Below are 19,791 nucleotides of genomic sequence, written 5' to 3'. Positions count from 1 at the left end.
GAGGCCGGAGCTGCCCTTTGCTCCCCGCTCTCACGGCTGCGCTGTGCCCTGCTGGGTTGGCACGGGGAGAGCAGCCGCGATGCGATGTGGGGTGGGAACGCACCGACATGGGGGCGGTGTGGGGCTGTGGGGCAGCAACAGCCGGCAGTGAAAGAGCTGCCGGTTTATACTAAACCGGGGCGGTAACGGCCAAACGCAGATGGGATGTTGCAAATTCCACTCGGTCCGCTCGGGGTCCCACATCCCCCAGCTCAGCACCGCCATGCTCTCGCTCACCCCCCCTCCGTCTTCCCAGCCTGTTTGGGGCACGTTGGGGTCCCACGCCCCCCGGCACTGCGGTGGGGAGCGCTGTGCCACGCAGGGGTTTTGTGCGCCCCGTGCGAACGGCGCTGCACGACCCACAGATGCACCCACAGCTCTGCGTGTCATGACTTTATTGCCGCTTCCCCCCCCGCCGCCAGCACCATTTCCACCTTCTACCCCCCTCAAAGGCTCTGCTCCCCCCCACCCAACCCCCAGCTCAGGCCCCCCCTCCATTCACTCCCCTCCGTTCAAACCGCAGAGGCGCACGGATGGATTTCTGATCTCCAGCACGACGAATCCAGGCACGGCGGGCACTGGGCGCACGGCTGAGACGCCCGGATCCACCCCCGAGACACGCAGACCCTGCGGGGCTCTGCAGGGGGGGGCTCCCAGCAGCGCATTAAGTGCACCCACACGCATCCACGATCATATCGGGGATGTCAGTTTTGACGATATTGCTGTCGCGATCGTAGTAGAGCAGCGAGAGCGGACGGCGCTGCGTCGGGACGCAGCAAGAATCCGCGGCGGCGTCGGCGTTGTTGGCTTTGATGAGATTGAGGACGGCGGTGTGGAAAGACGCGGCCACCCCGGGGACGGCGGCCACGTGGGGGGGGCACAGCCCGGCGCAATAATTCATGTGATACCCCTCCGGCTGGATGATCCAATCCTCCCAGCCGATCTCCTTGAAGTCCACGAAGAATTCTTTGCGGCAACACGTCCGCGTGCTCCCGCTGCAATCAATGCCGCGGCGACGGCGGCTGGGGGGGGTCCCGATCCGGGCTCGGACGGCCACAAAAGGCCGACGGTCGTCCCAGCCGTAGGTGGGCAGGGGGGGTCGCGAAGCGTTCAGCTCCACCGTCAGCCGCTCGGTGCCGCGGCTCAGGACGCTCCGCAGCGCGTCGCTCACGTCCAGCGCGTTCCAACCCTCGCCGCGCACCTCCAGCATCGCCTCGCTCAGCGCCGTGCCGTTGCGCGCCGCGTCCCCGTGCAGCAGCCTTACGGCCACGGGCTGCGAGCTGCCGGGACCCGGGGGGGGCCAGAAAACGTGGAGTTGCGCTTGCAGGACCTCTGAGTTCTCACGGAGCTCCTGGGAGAAACGGAAGAGCAGGCGGGAGCTGCGCGGCGTGGACGGACCTGCAAAGGAACCGTCAGGATATTGGGGGGTGGGGGGTGCGGGGGGGTTTGGGGGTGGGGGTGGGGGGAGGAAGCCCAGTGCGGCACTGCTGGGATGTGGGGCGGCACGTGGGGGTGGTGGGGGATCGACGTTGGATCTCTCCAAGCCCCGACGTTCCCCTGTTGCAGAGCTGCAGAGGGTTTGGGGGAGGTCGTGAATCACCTCCGGGCCCTCACGTGCAGCGCTGCTCCCAGCAGATGTGCCCCCCCCCACCCCCCCACCCCCCATCAACCCCCCCCCACATCCCCACCTCCAGGAGTGCAGTGCGTGGAGATGCGCCGCTTCCAGGAGCCTTTGAGGATGCGCTGAGCCGCGCGAAGTGCGCGGGGCTGGGGGGGGAGCGCAGCACTCAGCTCGGCCAGCAGCAGGGCAGCAGGTGGGGGGCACTGTGGGGGGGGGGGGGTGGTTTTCTGCCCCTCTGCATTGGCCCTGGGGGGTGCGGGGACCTCAGGGGACGCCCGTAAGGACACTGAACACCACACGGGGTTTTCTCTGCTCCTGGAAACGCGGCACTTTGGGGAGGAACCAGAGCACGGCTCTGATGCACTGTGCCAACCCCCCCCCCCGCGGGGCAGTGAGGGGCCCGGAGCCTCACAGCACCACCGACCCCCCCCCAGAATGGGCGCAGGGGTCCCACGCGTGGGACACGTCCGCGCAATGCAACCCAACCCCCCTCCCACAGGGATCCCTCCACCGCAAGGACCCCCCCCCACGCGCCCCCCGCAATGCGAAACCCACCGCACACCCCGCAACCACAGTGACCTCCTGCCCCCCCCCACCGTGGGGATCCCCCCACATAGGGACCCCCCACCGCATACATCGCCCCCCCCGCCACCCACCTGCCTCAGCGAAGCTCAGCACCTCGTAGTTCTGCCCCGCAGTGTTGGGGGGCCGCGGGGGGGCGACGCCCCGGTTGAGCTGCGGTTGAACCCGACGCAAAGCGCTGAGCAGCGCTGCCCTGGGTGGGGGGCGGGGGGCGCGGGGCCGCTCGGGTAAATGCAGCCCGGTCAGGATGCTGTGCTGCGCCGTGGCCAGGAGCGCCCTGCGCTGCGCCGGGGGGGTCAGCGCCATGGGGCACCGTGGGGCTCCGTGGGGTGATGCCATCTGTGAGAGGAGGAGGAGGAGGAAGGCCAAAACCGCTGCCATCGCCGCTATGGGAGCTGGATGAAGTGAGGCTGCAGGAGGGGGGGGGAGGGAAGGGAGGGGGGTGGGGGGGTAGAGCTGTCCTGACCACAAATATTGGCTGATCCCGGTCAGATAACGGCGGTGGCACCGCACGGCCGGGCTGTGGGTTAAGGTGGAGCCGTGGGGCCGGCGGGGGGGGGACGTGGGGACGCCATGGTGGGGATCCTGGGCTGTGGAGGAGAAACATGGGTGGGACCTGGGGAGATGGGGACCCTCGATGTCCCCGGGGGGTCCCCATGGTGTCCCCAGTGGTGTCCCCGCAGTGTCTCCACAGTGTTCCTACAGTGCCCCTACGATGTCCCCATAGTGTCCCCATGATGTCCCTATAGAGTCCCCATGATGTTTTCATGGTGTCCCCACGATGTCTCCACAGTGTCCCCATGATGTCCCCAATGGTGTCTCCATGGTGTCCCCATGGTGTTCCCACAATGTCCCTCATGGTGTTCCTGTGATGTCCCCACGATGTCCCTATTAGAGTCCCCACGACAACCTTATGATGTCCCCATGGTGTCCCCACGATGTCCCAAACGGTGTCCCTGTAGTGTCCCCGCAGTGCTCCTACAATGTCCCTATGAGGTCCCCCATTGTGTCCCCATGATGACCCCATGGCCTCCCCATGGTGTCCCCACAAAGTCCCCCACCATCATGTCCCTCGTGGTGTCCCTATGATGTCCCTATAGAGTCCCCGGTGTCCCTGTAGTGTCCCCGCAGTGCTCCTACAATGTCCCTATGAGGTCCCCCATAATGTCCCTATGATGACTTCATGGTCTCCCCATGGTGTCCCCATATAGTCCCCCACCATCATGTCCCTATGATGTCCCTATAGGGTCCCCATAACGAACCCATGATGTCCCCATGGTGTCCCTTTGATGCCCCCACGATGTCCCTATAGAGTCCCCATAATGTTTTTATGGTGTCCCCATGATGTCTCCACAGTGTCCCCATAATGTCCCCATGATGTCAACATGTCTCCACAGTGTCCCCACAGTGTTCCTACAATGCCCCTACGATGTCCCCATAGTGTCCCCACGATGTCCCCACGATGTCCCCCATAGTGTCCCCACAGTGCCTCTGTGGTATCCCTGTGGTGTCCCAGTGACGTCCCCATAACGACCCCATGATGTCCCCATGGTGTCCCTGTGACGTCCCCACAATGTCCCTATAGAGTCCCCATGATGTTTTCATGGTGTTCCCATGATGTCTCCACAGTGTCCCCATGATGTCCCCAATGGTGTCTCCACGGTGTCCCTACAGTGTCCCCACAATGTTCCTACAATGTCCCCACGGTGTCCCTACGATGTCCCTAGAGTCCCCACGACAACCTTATGATGTCCCCATGGTGTCCCCACGATGTCCCAAACGGTGTCCCTGTAGTGTCCCCGCAGTGCTCCTACAATGTCCCTATGAGGTCCCCCATAGTGTCCCCATGCTGTCCCCGTGGTCTCCCCATGTTGTCCCCATAGTGTCCCCACGGCATCCCCTATAGTGTCCCCATGTTGTCCCCATGATCTCTCCATGGTGTTCCCATATGTCAACATAATGTCTCCACTGTTTCCTCGTAATGTCCCCATGATGTCCCCACGGCCTCCCATGTTGTCCCCATGATGTCTCCATTGTGTCCCCATGGCGTCTCCTATAGTGTCCCCATAATGTCCCCATGGTGTCTCCATAATGTCCTCATGATATCCCCATGTTCTCCCCATGATGTCCCCCATAGTGTCCCCATGATGTCCCCATAGTGTCTCCATGTTATCCCCATGATGTCCCCATGTTGTCCCCACAGTGTCCCCATGATCTCCTCATAGTGTCCCCATAGTATCCCCATGTTGTCCCCATAGTGTCCCCATATTGTCCCTATGATGTCCCCCAAGGTGTCTCTGTGATGTCCCCACGATGTCCCTATAGAGTCCCCATGACAACCCTATGTTGTTCCCATTGCCTCCCCATGTTGTCCCTATGATGTCTCCATTGTGTCCCCATGGCCCCCCTATAGTGTCCCCACAATGTCCCTGTGTTGTCCCCATGGTGTCCCCATGATGTCCCCATAATGTCCCCATGGTCTCTCCATAACGTTCCCAGGATGTCCCCATAATGTCCCCATGATGTCCCCATAGTGTCTCCATGATGTCCCCATGGTCTCTCCATAATGTTCCCAGGATGTCCCCATAATGTCCCCACATTGTCCCCATGCTGTCCCCATAGTGTCCCCACGTTGTCCCCATGATGTCCCCATGCTGTCCCCATAGTGTCCCCACGTTGTCCCCATGATGTCCCCACGCTGTCCCCATGTTGTCCCCATAGTGTCCCTACTATGTCCCCACATTGTCCCCATGATGTCCCCACGCTGTCCCCACGTTGTCCCCACATTGTCCCCATGCTGTCCCCACAACGTACCCACGCTACACGCTCCCCCTCACACCACGTGACCCCTAGCAGCGGAAGCCCCGCCCCCTCTGGGCGTGGCCGCGCGTGGGGGCGGAGCCACCCGCCCCTCCCCTTTAAGGCGGACCCTCTGATTGGCTCCGCCCTCTGCGCGTTCCGGCTCCTCTCGCGTCCTCCACCCCGCAGGGGGGCGCTACCGCCCACCTCCCCGCGGTCGCCATGCCAACGGCGCACGGCGGCGCGCCGTGATGACGTAACACGCAGAGCGCTGACGCAGCGCAGCTCCGCCGTGGGAGGGGCCCACGCTTCTTTCCTTTTTTTTTTTTTTTCCTCCCCCCCCTTTTTTTTTTTTTTTTTTTTTTCCCTCCCCCTCCCGTTCCTTTCCCCTTTTTCTCCACGCTCCGTTTCCTTCCCCCCCCCCCTCACCCCCCCCGTTTACTTTCCGCGCTGGCCCAGGCCCGGCCCATAGAGGTGGTGGTGGCGGCGGTGGCCGCGGCCCAGCGGCGTGGGGCCCGGCCCGGTGAGTGCGGGGGATCCGGGGGGGGGTCGGGGCTCGGGGGGGGGGTTGGGGGGCTTCACCCTCCGCTCCCAGCGCTGTCCTCGAGGCTCTCGGCTGCGGAGGGGTCGGGGGGCGGCGGGGTAAAAAAGCGGGGGGGGCGTTGTGAACGCTGTGAGCCCCCCCTAAAAAAAAAAAACAACCCCGACCGCAAGGCCGTGGGCTCTATGGAGCAACAGGAGGGGGGGGGGAGGCCCTGAGGGCGCCGTGGGGGCGGTGCAGGCGGGGCTTTGCCTTGGGGTGCAGCGCTGGGGGGGGGCTGTGTGCTGGGGGGGGGTGGTGTTGGTTTTGTCGCCTTTCGCGCTGTGTGTGGGATGGTGCCTCTCCCGTTTTGCGTTTTCTTTCTTTCCTTGACAATGAGATCGGTGTTGCTCCGTTCCGTGGTGGCGGCAGCCTTTTCTGCTTTCCAGTCCCTGTTCTTTCTTGCTTTTTGTTCTGGAGCTGCTCTGTGGTTTTATAGGGCTGCAGTAATGTGGCTCGGGAGCTGCTGTGCGCCTCCCAGCAGAGCTCCATCCAGCCCCTGTCTGCCTTACGGGGGGGTTTTGCTGTTACTTTTATGATCAGTTTACCAGCATTCGATCCCCGAGCAAGCAGATGTTCTTAGTTAGACCACAGAACTCCTTGATAAAACCTTTCTTTGCCTCCATTCCCTAAGGTCTGTATTCCTGCTGTGTCCTTTTGACTGCCTCCAGTTTATCAGTCCTGCTCAGGGTTTGCTGTGAGATCCACCTGCTTCGTTCTGTCCCAGCACTCGGGCTGTGTTGCAGTGTGTGGGTGAGCCTGGCTGCCCTGCGCTGTGTGAGATCCGCCTGCTGCGCTTCCACACAGCATCACTGTGCCCCAAACCAGCTGTTGGATTTTATTTCGGGGCAGTGAAATGATTCCTGGTCCTGGAAGCTGACATACAGCAGCCAGGCACCCAGTTTGTTGCACCTGTATGGTCTGCGTGACCTGTTGCTCGTGGGTGATTTAACACAGACCCCCTCAAACCCATCAGTTTTTCTCCTGAGCACTGGAAACTGAGCTCAGCTGCTTCTGCCCTGCCTGTTCTTTGAGTACTCCTTGGTATTTTGGGGGGCTTCAAGCATTGGGAAAAGATATCTGGAAAAACAAGATGCATTTCTAATCGTTCATGCTGATAACAAGGTGTGTTTAGTAGTGGGGATGGCAAGAGAATGAGCTGCATTGTCACGAATATTGAACAAGCTTCTGGAGCTGCTGAGCTGCAGGGCTTCCAGCTTCCAGGTCAGGCTTTGTTTTCCTTAGAGCTCACTGTAGTGGTGAGTAGAAGGAAACCCTGAGTTTATTATAGCTTCTGCTGCTCTTACAGCTGTGTAAAGTGATCCACAGCTGAAGAGGATTCAGATGCAGTGGTGAGCTGGAAATGTAATGCTGGCGTTAATCCCGCACGTGTTGCTGAGTGGGTGCAGTTTGCTGCCTGTCTGGAGCAAAGTCAGAGTTCAAAAAAGTGGAAGAAACCCAAAGGATTGGGAAAGGAAGGTGCTGGTAAAGAGAGCTAAGCTGCTTGGGGAGCTGTGTTGCCAAGCTTGGTGTCTGCCCATCTCAATTAAAGACAGGCTGAGGAATTGAGTCCTCCTGATGGTAGGAAAAGGGGGGAAGCCCTTTAGCAAAGCATTAACTGCTGCTTGAAGACCCAGGGGCAGCTCTGCTGTTCCGTGGTTACCAGCTGTGCTTGGGACTGGTGCTTTTCAACATCCTTCTCAGGGGCATCGATGGTAGAATCGAGTGCACCCTCAGCAATCTGCTGACAACACCCAGCTGAGCGGTGTGGTCGACACGGTGGAAGGAAGGGATGCCATCAGAGGGACCTCGAGAGGCTGGAAAGGTGGGCCTGGGTGAACCTGATGAGGTTCAACACGGCCGAGTGCAAGGTTTGGCACTGGGGCCGGAGGAATGGCAGGCATCCATACGGACTGGGAGCAGCAGGCCTTGAGAGCAGCCCTGCAGAAAAGGACCTGGGGGTCCTGGGGGGTGAAAAGCTGAACATGAGCCAGCAGTGTGCCCTTGCGGCTCGGGAAGCGAATGGGATCCTGGGCTCCATCAGCAGAGGGGTGGCAGCAGGGGCAGGGAGGTGATCGTCCCCCTCTGCTCTGCTCTCGTGAGGCCCCAGGGCTGGAGCCCCCAGGACAAGAAGGACAGGGAGCTGCTGGAGAGGGGCCAGAGGAGCCACGAAGATGAGCAGGGCTGCAGCACCTCCCTATGAGGACAGGCTGAGGGAGCTGGGCTCGTTCAGCCTGCAGAAAAGAAGCTGCGGGGTGAATCATTGCAGCCTTCAGCACCTCAAGGGAGCCTGCAGACAGGAGGGGAGTCAGCTCTTGGGAAGGGGAGAGAAGTGCAGGACGAGGGGAAATGGCTGGAGTTGAGGGAGGGCGGATTTCAGCTGGATGTCAGGGGAAGTTGTTTGCTGTGAGAGCGGTGAGGTGCTGGAACAGCTGCCCAGAGAGGCTGTGGATGCCCCGTCCATCCCTGAGGTGTTGGAGGCCAGGTTGGATGGGGCCCTGGGCAGCCTGGGCTGCTGTGAAACGTGGAGGTTGGTGGCTTTGTGGGGTTGGAGCTTCGTGATCCTTGAGGTCCCTTCCAACCAAACCATCCTGTGACTCTATGAGGAATGGCTGCTCTTACGAAGAATGTGCTGTAGAGGAGAGCAGGGGGTTCATAGGATCTCACCTGCTTGTTAGGAAGCAGCCAAACAACACGGCTGCTCTGTTTGGTTTCTACACTGGTATTGCTGGGAGTCGTACCTTACCTCCTGCCTCACCCTGCTCTCCATCTCTCCCAGATCTGGGGCCAGCTTCCCCATAGCTGCTTCGTGCAGTTCTGATTCCTTACTCACTCTTCTTTATTTCTGTGCTGTTTACCACTGTGGCTCCCTAAGGCTGACTGGCGTAAATTCTGTGTCCTCCTCGGGTTCATGCTAGAAATTCTCCATCAAATCATGCCAAGGATACCTGCAGTTAATATCTTTTCCTGACAGGATCCAGTAGCTTGCAGAGTTATTTTTTTCTCAGTCCCTCTCTCCCTTCCACAGGAATAGGACATGGAAGCAATTGACCCTCAGTTATCAGGCTGGTTCCTGAGGCTCAGTTGGAGCTGCCTGCATAGCACAAGCCAAAATCCAGAGTGATTTAACAATATCACGCCGTGGTTTGTAGCACCATCTTCCTCTTTGGCGAGCCTTCATGGCCTCGTTTGCTCTCAGCTTCTCAGGCCAAAAGTGGGAAGCTGTGTCCTATGGTGTACCAGGATCTCTCCCCACCCAGAGGCTCGTTATGGTTGTCACGCAGTGCTGAGAGCTGCAGGTGCCTGAGCTCTGAGGACCAGAGCACTGCACTCAGCAGAGGGGGATCAGAGAAACCATTTCCCTTTGATTCCTTACGGGGCACCTCGCTGCTGGCTGCTGCTCTGGGCTGGAAGGAGCGGTTGCTTTTAGCCTAACTGTCATGGGAAGTTGAGAGCTCTTGTATGGCTTCTTCCTCTTTGCAATGGAATGCGACTCTGTTGCTCTCCATCCTCCATCTTTTTTTGTGCTTTCTCTTGATTTCTGTGTCCTGCTGAACCCGGCTGGAAGGCGGCGTGACCTCTTGGTGGGATTTAGCAACGTGCAGAGGTGAGGAGCGCCCGTGGGAGCCCAGTCTGGGTGTGAGCAGCAGCAGGAGGAAGGGCTGAGCTGATGTCAGCGCTGGGATTCCCTTGCATGCTGTTGTCAATGGGGCTCATACGGATTTATGGCTTTCTATAGAGCCCACTTTCATTATGTATTGGGAGCACAAGCTGTCTTTGTGTACTGCAGACTGAGTCACGGCTGCCTCCCAGTAAATTTCAGTGATGATTATTGAGTGTGGGCAGATGCAGCCTACTCCTTATGCCAGCTCTTATATATATATATTTAATGAAGTTATAAAATTCTCTTATTGCTTTGACATCCTTTTCTTTAAGAACCAAATGTCTTCGGAGCTGAGTTTAGACAAAGAGCCACTTGGTGGGGGTGCATCTGGGTGACCTCTTTGTGGGAAGCTTTTGGCTCCTGGTTAGGAAATGGAATTCTGCCCTGTCTGTTCCCCCATGGCCAAACCAAAACGAGCAGCTGCTTCAGAGCTGCTCCTCCTGTCATGGTTTCTCATTAGAAGAGGAAGGGGAGAGCAAGGGTAAGGAGGGATGAGGGTGGGAAGGGTGCAGGGGGCGTTTGCTCAGACCTCAGAACTGCTGAAGTTCCGCCCACCCCGAAGCTGAGGGTCTGCCCTCCTCCTCCTCCCCATCAGGTTCAAACCAGGGCTGGGATTTTGGCCTTGCTCACACACGACCTTCCCCTCAGTGCCTTTCAATTGTCTTCCTTTGCACTTTTCTTTCCCCTTGGCTTTCAATTTATTTTGGGGTATTTTGGAGGGCGGAACCAAAACACTTCAGAAATCTGCTCCTGCCTCCAGACTTAATAGGTTCCGAATGAGCTGCACATGAGAGCGCGTTGCCTTTCCTTATGGAGAACCTGCTGTTTTCTTATGCTGGCAGCTTCCTGCTTTAGAAATGCTTGGGAAGCCGATATCACAGGGAGGCAGGGAGGGATGGGTGTCATTTTGCTGTTATTTTTTGAAGCTCCTCGGTGAGGAGGGGAGCAGCCATCTGTCCAAGTGGGTTCTGCTGCACGATGCGGTGAGGGACCGCTTTGCACCCGGTGGGGAACGGTGCTGGGGTCTGGAAGGGGAAACCTTGACCACCATCGTGACCTTGGTGACGTTCCTCAATCTCAATCATTCTCAGTCTCTTCGTTCTCACCACGCAAAGCCGAGCGGACGCGCTGGGGCTGGTGAATGTTTTAGGTTGGCAGGAAGGTTTTCGGTGCACGTTCGTTAGCGCAGAGCGGTGGGATCCGGGGACGAGGAGGCGGTTTGGGCTTTGTGCTTTTGGCCTGGTGGTGGCAGGTTGCTCTTTGCAGAAGCCTCATCAGCACGGGACAGCTGGTGGTGGCACTGATATCAGGGTGGAAGTTTCTGCACAGAAGGCAGCACGACTCGGGAGAGAACAGCATTGTTCACCTCTGCCCTGCAGGAAACACCGGAGCGAGTGAAGCTGAGCTCTGTGGCTGTGCAGAGCTGGATGCCACCCAGCACCCTGGCCGTGCTCCCACCCCGCTCTTGCTGCAGGCTGTGCAGCCTGGAGGATTTTCCCTTTCTTGCACGCATGGCTGCAGGGCTCTCCTCCAGCAGGGGCAGCCCTGGCTGCTGCCACTGTAACACCCAGAGTGGGGGATTCCTAATTGGAAAGGCCAACAACCCAACGCGTGCTCCGTTGGTGCCACCTCTCTGCTTTCTTCCCTCTGTTCCTCTGGCAGCAGCAGCACATATTCTATTTTTAAGCAGTGCTGCGCTCTGTATTGCGGCATTTTTCTCTTCCTGAATTATTTATCAGTGTTTGGAGCTGAATGGGAGCTCGTTACGTTCCTCATCGCTGCCCACGTGTCTGTCCTGAGCCATTGACAGATCTGGTGCATGTCAGACTTGCAGGGGCCACGGGGGCACAGCTGCAGCCAGCACACATCTGTGAGTTGGGTGCTGGGGGGGATAGGGAAGGGCCGGTTGCCATGGGTGTGCATCCTCAGCTGAGCCAGATCCGAATGGAAAATCCCTTACGATTAAATTTGACGGTGCTCTGTTTTATTTTTCCTGTGGGCAGCGACTCCTGGATCTCAGATCCCATTTCCTGGGCGCATCAAGCTCATCATTTCTGTCTGATAGCAGAGCCCGTTCAGAATTCCTGCTCTGAGCTGCCATCCCCATCAGCTCGGGGCTGAGGTGACTTCTGATGGTGGACTCTCCACTCACAGTCGCTTTTCCTCTCCTTTGCTCTACCCCTTGCTCTCTTATCAGACCTGCTCACAGAGCTGTGCTGGCTGCAGGACTCCTGCGTCACTGCCAGCCCTGCTGAGGAATCTCCTTTTCCTATGAGCTCCTGTTAGAAGGCCCAGAGCATGTGGTCCATCCCAGCTGCACGGATCCTGCTGCTCTGCTCCTGGGTGTTTTGCTGTTTTCCTGCGGTGTGCACAGCTTTCCTTCATCCCTGTGCAGTGTGGCAGGTGGCAGAAGAGTGCTGTTAGCTGATGTGCAATGAGGACTCTGTTCCAGGCTTTGTGTGACTTTTCTCTTCCCTTTTTTAAGGGCAGGGGCAGTTTCTGAGTGCTGTAGCCAGAGCCCACGATGCTCTCACGTGCGCAGGGCACACTGCTGCTGCCTGCTGTGCATCTCACACAGGGAATCCCTGTCCTGGGCTGACACACATTGGCACTACAGCCACTGCCGGGTCAGCGCCACGAGGCTGAGGGCTTTTCCCTTCTGATGAAGCATATCCACAGTTTTCTTTCAACAGAAACCCATCAGGGTGAAGCAGAGCGTGGTCTCAGTGCATAAATGTGCAAACACACACGTTACCTGAGCAGAGGACTCCCAGGTGTGCAAGGCAGTGATCTGTGGGGCTCAGCCAGCTTGCAGCCACTTGGGCTTCAGTGGGGCTGATGCACTCCTCCTCCCAGCCAGGGTCTGCTGTAAAGAGAAAGCTGCATCCAAGTAAAGGTGCAGCTGAGGAAATCTTCTCCCACTTTGTTTCCTGGAGACAGAGTGCTGCTGCCTGGCAGTGAGGTGGCTCTGTGGCTGTTGGAGGAAACCCAGGAGGTGCATCTGTGCTGTGTGGGCTTGCAGGGCTCCGTGCTCTGAGGTCTGTCCTGCTCAGCCCCTCTGCCTGGAGTCTTTCTGCTGGAGATCAGCTCTGCAGGCTTGGTGGGGGAAAGCTGCAACACGGTTCAGAACTTCTCCAGGCTCGTTTGCATTTCTTGCTTCCTTCCTGTATTGCATGGCAAAGAAACCATTAAAGACTGTGACCCCATGGGAGCGTTGATGGCACTGCATGAGCCGTGAGGAAGGCAGCCCAAAACCCACCTCCGTGCACGTGGGGTCCTCCGTGCCATTGCGTCCCGCCTGCCTGATGCTCAGGAAGATGCTGTGTCTTTAAAGCCTTCTCAGTGCTCAGGAAGATGCTGTGTCTTTAAAGCCTTCTCGGGGCTCTGCGGAGGCAGTTCCACTGAAGTGTTTGAATGAGAGCAGGAGGGGGTGTGCATGTGGCCATTGGCAGAGCTCCGTGCCATCCCTCCCCACAGTTGGGCTCTGCTCTGCCTCGGAGCTGCACGGCACAGCGCTGCGATCATTGGGGAGGGGGGGAAAGCAGGTTAAGGGCTTCCAGAGAGCAAAATGATCCTGGCGGCGTTCCTACCGAGCCAGCTGTGGCAATGGAGGGTCCGTGGGGATTAGGGGCCAGGTGACTGCGGGGAGCTCGGAGCCACAGGGGTGAGTTCCTTTGTAGAGCTGAGCCGCCTGACATTTGGGGCTTGAGCAGCAGTGACCCGAGGCTTCTCTTTTCATCTCTTCTCACCACCCCTGTGCAAAACACAGCGTAGGTGCAGCAGGCAGGCGGTTCAGGGATGGGAACCTGACATCGCTCACCTCCGGTAAGTGCCTATTCCTGCTGCTTCATTTAACGCTGTGATGGATCCACAGCTCTGATCCCATTGGGGATGCAGTGCCAGAACTGAGCTTTCTTTTTGTGGTGCTGAGAGTGCACCTGCAGGAGCGGGGGAATCCCTGATTGCTGCTGTGCTGTGTCAGCGAGGAGTTCCCCTCGTGGGCTCTCCCAGCTGAGCTGAGCTGTGTGCAGCTCCTTCTGGGCTCTTCCTTTCCCTTTCGCAAAGGCAGAGTGCTCCGTGCTGCTGTGCTGGGCTGTGCTTTCAGGGCTGTGCTGCTTGGAAGCTGGCTAGTTTGGCAAAGAACGTGGCTACTTGTTGGCTGGCCACGTGCCATGGGAAATATTGAGTTTGCTTTGCTCAGTTGGATGTTCTGTAGGGCTGCTTGTGCTGTATTTGTACCCGTGTATTTATTTTAACCCCATCTTGTGTTTAAAAGCTTGCTGCAAACTGGGTTTGGTTTCAGCAGAACGGGGAGTTTGGATTCCCTCTGCCTCCTTCTCACACCGGTGCTGAAGGAACATTCCCTCCATCCGACTGTCAGTGCTAGGAGCTACTCCTAGGGCTGGGTGTATCAGCCACTTACAGCACCGCAGGATCTTTATTTTGGTGCATCAGACCTGCTGCCCTTCCCTTCACCTCCTCACAGTGCTCTTTTAGAACAGAAACCATCACCCGTGGCTCCAGGACCTGCAGGCAGCAGCCCTTGAGGTCCTCATGCTGCAGGTAGGCAGGAACACCTCACCTGCTCTTCACACTCTTACCTTGCTGTGACACCTTGCTGTGACACCTTGCTGTGACACCTTGCTGTGACACCTTGCTGTGACACCTTGCTGTGACACCTTGCTGTGACACCCAGTGTTTGCAGCTGGCTTCATGCTGAGCTGGGCTGGGGAATCCGTGCTCTCAGCCAACTTTAAGTGCTGCTGCTGCTTCTTGGCACAGGGAGAGCACTGGAGGAGCGTGCCAGCACGAGGGAAGTTAACACAAGTCCCATTGCCGTGCTGTCCTATCGCATCTGACACTGCAGAAAGGAGGTGGATGATTCCATGCTAGCTTTTCAGGAAACCCCCGTGGTGGACAGCCCTCCTTCACTGTTGCTGGGAAACTGCTTTGACGTCATGGGAGCAGTTCCCTGCTCCTGGATGAGTGCAGGAATAGCTGTGACAGGAGAGGGGAGCTCAGGCTGTCCCACATTTCTCTTTCTCACCTCAGAGGGTTTACAGCACTGTAAAAAAAAAAAAAAAAAATCCATCCAGCACTGTAAAAGTTCGTATCAGTGCCTTCTGTGCTCCTCTCACTTGAACTGCTGCCTGGTTTTGTCTCCCCTGGATTTTACAGCCGAGGGCTGAGAGGTTCTTATGTGGCTTCACTGCAGCTCCCGAAATAAAGTGAGAGCAGAAGGGCTGCAGGTGGCTGCTGCTGTGCACTTCACAGTGCCTGAACCCACTTCCTTCAGCATGATCCAAAATTCCCTCTCTGCAACCCCCACCCCCCCATCGAGGTGTCGGTGCAGTCGGTTCCTTTCTCCCATCCTCCTCTCCATCTGGATTTTGGGAGGTCTGAGGGCATCTCACAGCTGCAGGGGGGCCTTGGAGTCTCCTTTCTCACACCTGTGGCTGTCCATTGCTGCGTGCCCTGTATCCCAGTTCACGTAAGGTTATTTATTCCCTCTTTCCACCTAAAGTCAAAATTTTGCATCATCTCTTCACCTCTTCAATGTAATGTAGGAGTGGGGATTAAGATTTAAAGCAGTGACTCAGTGCTGGGTTTGTGCAGGCCAGTGCACCTATAGCCTCCATGCTTTTGGCTTTGTTTGCTTTATAGGAACCATCAGGAGTGAATCTTTCAGCTGATGATAAAAAGTAAAGGGGAATGTTTCTGGAGCAGCTCCTGCATGGGCTGTGGCCACTGCAGTGTGTGAGCGTTCCTCACAGAGACTGTGGGGCTTTGCACAGAGCACGTGCTCCTTCCAGCTCACGGCAGGGAGTGGATTTCTCCACCCAGAGACCAGGGGAGGTGTTGGCAGGGCTCTGTGCTCGTCTCCAGGCTGAGGCCTCAGGAACAGCATTGGTGCTGGGGACCCTTAGTTGGGCTTTATGCTGCACAGAACAGATGGGGAGGGCCGTGTGGAGCCTGTGAGGGACCTATCTCAGACCTATCTCAGAAGTTATCTCAGGAGCTGCATGTTGTCAGTCCTACAGCCAAACCTCCTTTTAGCAGAGTACTTGGGAAACATACTCCAGCACCCCGAAATTGCACCAGCGGCCGTGCCCTGGGGAAAGCAGAGGGTTCCCTGCAGCCCCTCGGGATGATAGGAGGATGCTGCAGCCCCGCTCTGGAGCTGGGACCCTCGGCACCCTCTGCATCTCACCTCCCCCGGTCCCTCCATAGGGCGGCTGCCGGTACCCGGCTCTCCCGGTTGCTCCTGGTGACAGAGCCGGTTGCCATGGAGCTCTGGCTCTGATTGGCTGAGCCGCGAGCCAATCAGCGCGCAGCTGGGAGAGCATCACTCCTCCTGCACTCCTCGTTCCTGCTCAGTGCTGCCGGCAGCAAGGCCGTGCTCTGAGGGGCAAAGCAAAATGTTTGTGCTCTAGAAGAGGGCCGTGGCTTTCCCACTTCCCTCTTCCAGGCTGGGTTGTTGGCTCCCATCACCTCTTGCACCTGCAGACCTCGCTCAGGTGGGCCGGCTTTCCTCGCCCAGCTCCCGGTGCTGAGAGTTGGCTCTGGCTGCACGTCATCGACCTGATGTGGTGGGGACTGTCCTGCCCACGAGTGACTCACCGCCTTGGGATGTTTATTTCTGAGTCTTCCAAGCACTGTAACTTTGTTTAGCGAGTGAATGAATCTGGCTTTAAGCACGCTTCCTTTGTGTTTTTGAACCAACCTGAGGATGGGAAGAGCTGTTCCTGGGGCTTTGCTGGGTTCCTCCTTGTCAGTGGGGTGCTGCTGCCTTCTGCACTGTGGGACTCGATGTTCCATTAATACAGCACAGCGCTGTGACTCGGGCATGTCAGTCTGCTCTGCCCTATCGATTGCTTCCTGGAGTGAGTCTCAGGAAGCAAAAGCAGAAAAAAAAAAATAACCTAGGGAAGAGGCTGAGGGGGATGTGAGTCAAGAGATGTCTCTGAAGCAGATTGTGAAGTCTGAGCATGCAGGCTTACTCCTGAGGCTGCGGGCTGGTCTGTTCCCTTTTTGGAGGAAGGTGAGGATGGAGTTACCCTTCACCCAACCCTCAAGCAGCGCTCGGTGTTCACTGCCACCTCCGACCCCAGATCGCTCGGCTCAGCTCTCCCACCTCCAGCAGCTCTGCTGGGCGACTGCTCTGACCCAGATTCAGTAGCTTCCCTGATGCTGCATCTACGTCATCTCCCCATCTCCTCCCTGGCAGAGCTCAGCTCAGTGCCACCCACCCCGAGTCCTCTGAACTTCCCCTCTCTGCAAGCTGCTGTCTGTCGCTGCAGCTCATGTCTGCCACCCCCTCATGCGACCTACGCCTGTCCTGAGGGAGCGGCGCTGATTCATTCATACAGAAAGGAAAGCTCTTCTTTGCAGGCTGTGAAGGAGCACTGGCAGTGCACGGCAGCTCTCTCTGGAGCTTTGCATGCAAGGAAATGTTCCAGGGGCTGCTGCCAGGGGCAGAAAGTTCATCAGGAGGGGCAGTGCAGAAATGTCTGCTGAGTGGCACTGAGCTCCCATCAGCTCCCAACAGCGGTGCTGTTTTCCCCCGTGATGCTAAGGTTGCGTTGCAGTGTGATGAGGAAGGTTCTTCCTCCCCGGGCTGCAAGCAGGGCACGGTGCTACAGCAGCTGGGGGGGGAGCTGGGGTGAAACCTCACTGCTTTGCCTCCTGCAGGGTGACTGCAGCCAGAAATCACTCCAGGAGCTGCAGAAAGAGCAGAACGCGTTTTATCTCCGACATCCCCACAGATTAAAAGGGGGTGAGGTTGAATTAGTTAATGAAGATGAGCAGCTGTGCAGAGCTGCCAAGAGTTAATAAATCTTGGTGAGATCAGACACTTTCAGCCATGTTCTGCCAAAGCAATTAATAGAACAAGTTGATGAACGTCAGCTGTATCTTCTAACACTGAGATCTTCTGTTGGAGCTCCTCTGAAATGTGGGATTCCCCCTTTCCCTTTGGAGTCACTGGGCTGTGCCCCAGCAGTGGCTGCACAAATGTGGCTCTCAGGACCAGAATTCCCTCTGCAGTCCTTCCTAAGCTGGTCTGCCCTCATTGGAGCTCCAGAAGAGCTGCTTTGGCTGAGCCCAGAGGGCTGCCTTTGGTTCTAGGCTTGCAGCTGGCTCCGTTTTATGAATGGATATCTCCCATCCTGTTGGTGCTGGGAGCAGAGCAAGGCACCCTGCCCTGCCTGGTCGTTTCAGGGCCCTGGGCAGGCTGTATGCTTGCTAATCAGAAGCATGCAATTAGACACAACTTCATTAGGAAGCATTATGTTTTCATCTGCAATGGCTCGGCTCCTGTTTTTTCTGTACTATGGAGCCATAAGCAGCCACAGGGAAGATGTCACTCTGTTTCCCAGGAGAAACCAGAGCAATCTCTGGGTCCGAGGCTGTGTCCTCATTGAAGATCCCTCTGAGTGCCTGCCAGAAGGGCAGGGCTGCGATTTGGGAAAAGAATGCAGGTTTTTGGTTGTTATCTGTGCATGACAGAGCACACCTCGTCCAGCCGTTGGGTTGATCTCACCTCCTGAATTCCTCTGTGTGTTCCTCAGCACTGCCCTGAGCCTCTTCTTTGCATCAGAGGAGTTACAGGGCAGGGTGCCTGCACCCGGAGGAGTTTCAGGGCATCTCTGTGTGCCTCTGGGCCTTTGTTCAGCTGTGACTTTGTTCAGCCCATGACTTCAGGGTCCTGGTGAGAATCCTGCAAGAGCTTGGGGCTGCATCCAAGGGGACGAATGGGTGGGTGCAGGGTGCAGGGGTTGGGGTTGCTGTGCACAAAAGGAGGTGGAAGAAATGACAACCTTTATGTGCAAGAGTCAGTGCTCCAGTTGGAAACTCTCTCCTCCCTGACCTTTCTGCCCCACTCTGTCCCTTCTTCTGGCAGGTGCCCGTCGCTGCGTCGCAGGGCTCTGAAGATGTCAAACAGCAACACAGCGCAGGAGTCCCTGGAAATAATGAAGGAGTCAGAAAAAAAGGTGGTTGAGGAATCCGTGAGCAAAACCAAATACGTATCCAGGTCACCCAGCAAGGAGGAGGCTGAGAAGGATGGGGGGGAGGAGGTCAGCGTGCGTCAGGAAGCTCAGGTGAGCATGGAACAGGTGGGCAGCCCAAAGGGGCACACGGAGCTCCTCTCATTCTGCCTGAGAAACACACTGTCAGGTTGAGATCTGCTTCCAAATCTCTGTGCTGCCTCAAACACCAAATAGCACTGATATTGTACACCCTCACATCGAGCTTTTTGCCTTCTCTTTCCTTTTTTTCTCCAGAGACGGACGTCGGGCCACGGACATGCCAGAAAAAGAGCCAAGGTATGAGATATTCCAGCATCCCTTTCTTCTTCAGGCTGTTCCTATGGCTGATCCTGCCTGGGTTCTCATGGGACTGGTTTCTATTTCCCATTTGTCACCCAAGTGAGTCAACTTGCCAGCAGTCCTGAAAGCAGAGATTTTATTTTAAACTAAGCACTACTACGTTACCCAAAATAACCAAAGCCACCGGGTCAGGCGGGGTAGGTGTAAGCTGGATGACAGCCTGGTAATTAAGAACAGTAACGATTCTCACCTCGTATCTTAGATAAAACCATTTGTTCGCTGTGTCCTTTGGGAGTAGTTTTGATTCTTAGGTGAGGAGGGGAGGCCTGGGGTTGCTGGGGCTGAAGAGGCCAAAGAGTTGAGGCAGTGAGCTTCCTCACTTAAATGTTGGTTGGTTCCAAATTGAACTGAGGGCTGCAGGAAGGAACTGCTTTGCTCCAGGACTCCAGATGTGTGCACGTCCCTGTGTGTTGCGAGATGCTGGTGTGGTAGTCCTCCTTTTCAGCAATTCAATTAATGCTGATTGCATGAATGGCTCGGTGGTGCAACAGCATGAACTGGAGTGCGTGCTTTCTGGCTGAGGGGTCTTAACTGTGCTCTTTCTTTTACTTTTCCAGTCTAATTCAAAGCTTAAGCTGGTCAGGAGCTTGGCTGTGTGTGAAGAATCGTCCAGCCCCTTTGTAGATGGGCTGCTGGAGTCCCAGGTAGGCCCAGAACCAGACGAGTTGTGCAGTATGGAGCCCAGAAAACCCCTTCTTTCTAGAGTTGCTATCTTACACTGGGCTCGTACCTCCGAGAACCAGAGAGTTCCCACATGAGGCTGCTTTTGAAGGAAGGGCTCATCCCTGGTATCACTGCTTGTATGTGCACAGTCACAGCCATTCCTTCTCTCACCAGGAATTGTTTGTGTAAACTCACTGGGCAGCTGCACCTGCTTAAGCCGTGGTGCTGTGTCAGGGACCTCCTGTGTAACGGCAGAAAGAAACTGAAGGATCAGCTGGCACAAAGGCTCGTGCTTTTTCAGTTGGTTTTAACTTGAACTGTAGCAGCAGGTTATCCGATGTCAGCTTTGACAAGCCTTCTGGTCTTTAGTTTCTTCCTGTGGAGCAGGGTAAGCCTGCAGGCCTTGCTGGGCAGCTGCAGCTCAGGAGAGGAGCAGACAGGAGCGTCAGGAAGC

At 57.0% G+C, this 19,791-nt stretch overlaps 2 protein-coding genes across 6 annotated transcripts in view; one reads left to right on the top strand and one right to left on the bottom strand.

Moving 5' to 3' along the window:
• Positions 1 to 532: 532 nt before the first annotated feature.
• Positions 533 to 2,675, bottom strand: LOC116235259 (inhibin beta C chain). Its single transcript, XM_031603283.2, has 2 exons — positions 2,317 to 2,675; positions 533 to 1,437 (listed from the first exon to the last, which is right to left on the bottom strand). The coding sequence occupies exons 1-2, from the start codon at positions 2,621 to 2,623 to the stop codon at positions 704 to 706; spliced, it is 1,041 nt and encodes a 346-aa protein (XP_031459143.2). The 5' UTR covers positions 2,624 to 2,675; the 3' UTR covers positions 533 to 703.
• Positions 2,676 to 5,464: 2,789 nt separating this feature from the next.
• The window catches only part of R3HDM2 (R3H domain containing 2), a 29,279-nt gene continuing 14,952 nt past the window's right edge, over positions 5,465 to 19,791 (top strand). For 3 of the 5 annotated variants that reach the window (XM_090128279.1, XM_090128280.1, XM_090128276.1), the window contains exons 1-4: positions 5,465 to 5,564; positions 18,188 to 18,386; positions 18,570 to 18,611; positions 19,232 to 19,318. In XM_090128279.1, the coding sequence (XP_089984405.1) occupies positions 18,219 to 18,386; positions 18,570 to 18,611; positions 19,232 to 19,318 (297 nt within the window). In that variant the 5' untranslated portion in view covers positions 5,465 to 5,564; positions 18,188 to 18,218. Of the gene's footprint in view, positions 5,565 to 9,540; positions 12,950 to 13,054; positions 13,111 to 13,135; positions 13,849 to 18,187; positions 18,387 to 18,569; positions 18,612 to 19,231; positions 19,319 to 19,791 lie in introns of those variants that run through there. The other 2 variants (XM_090128277.1, XM_090128278.1) reach the window with 2 other exon arrangements.

The sequence above is a fragment of the Phasianus colchicus genome, chromosome 33 (assembly GCF_987193195.1).
Source record: "Phasianus colchicus chromosome 33, bPhaCol1.hap1.1, whole genome shotgun sequence".
Lineage (NCBI taxonomy): Eukaryota > Metazoa > Chordata > Aves > Galliformes > Phasianidae > Phasianus > Phasianus colchicus.
Note: the sequence above shows the minus strand (reverse complement) of the source record. Positions and strands in the feature narration are given on the sequence as shown.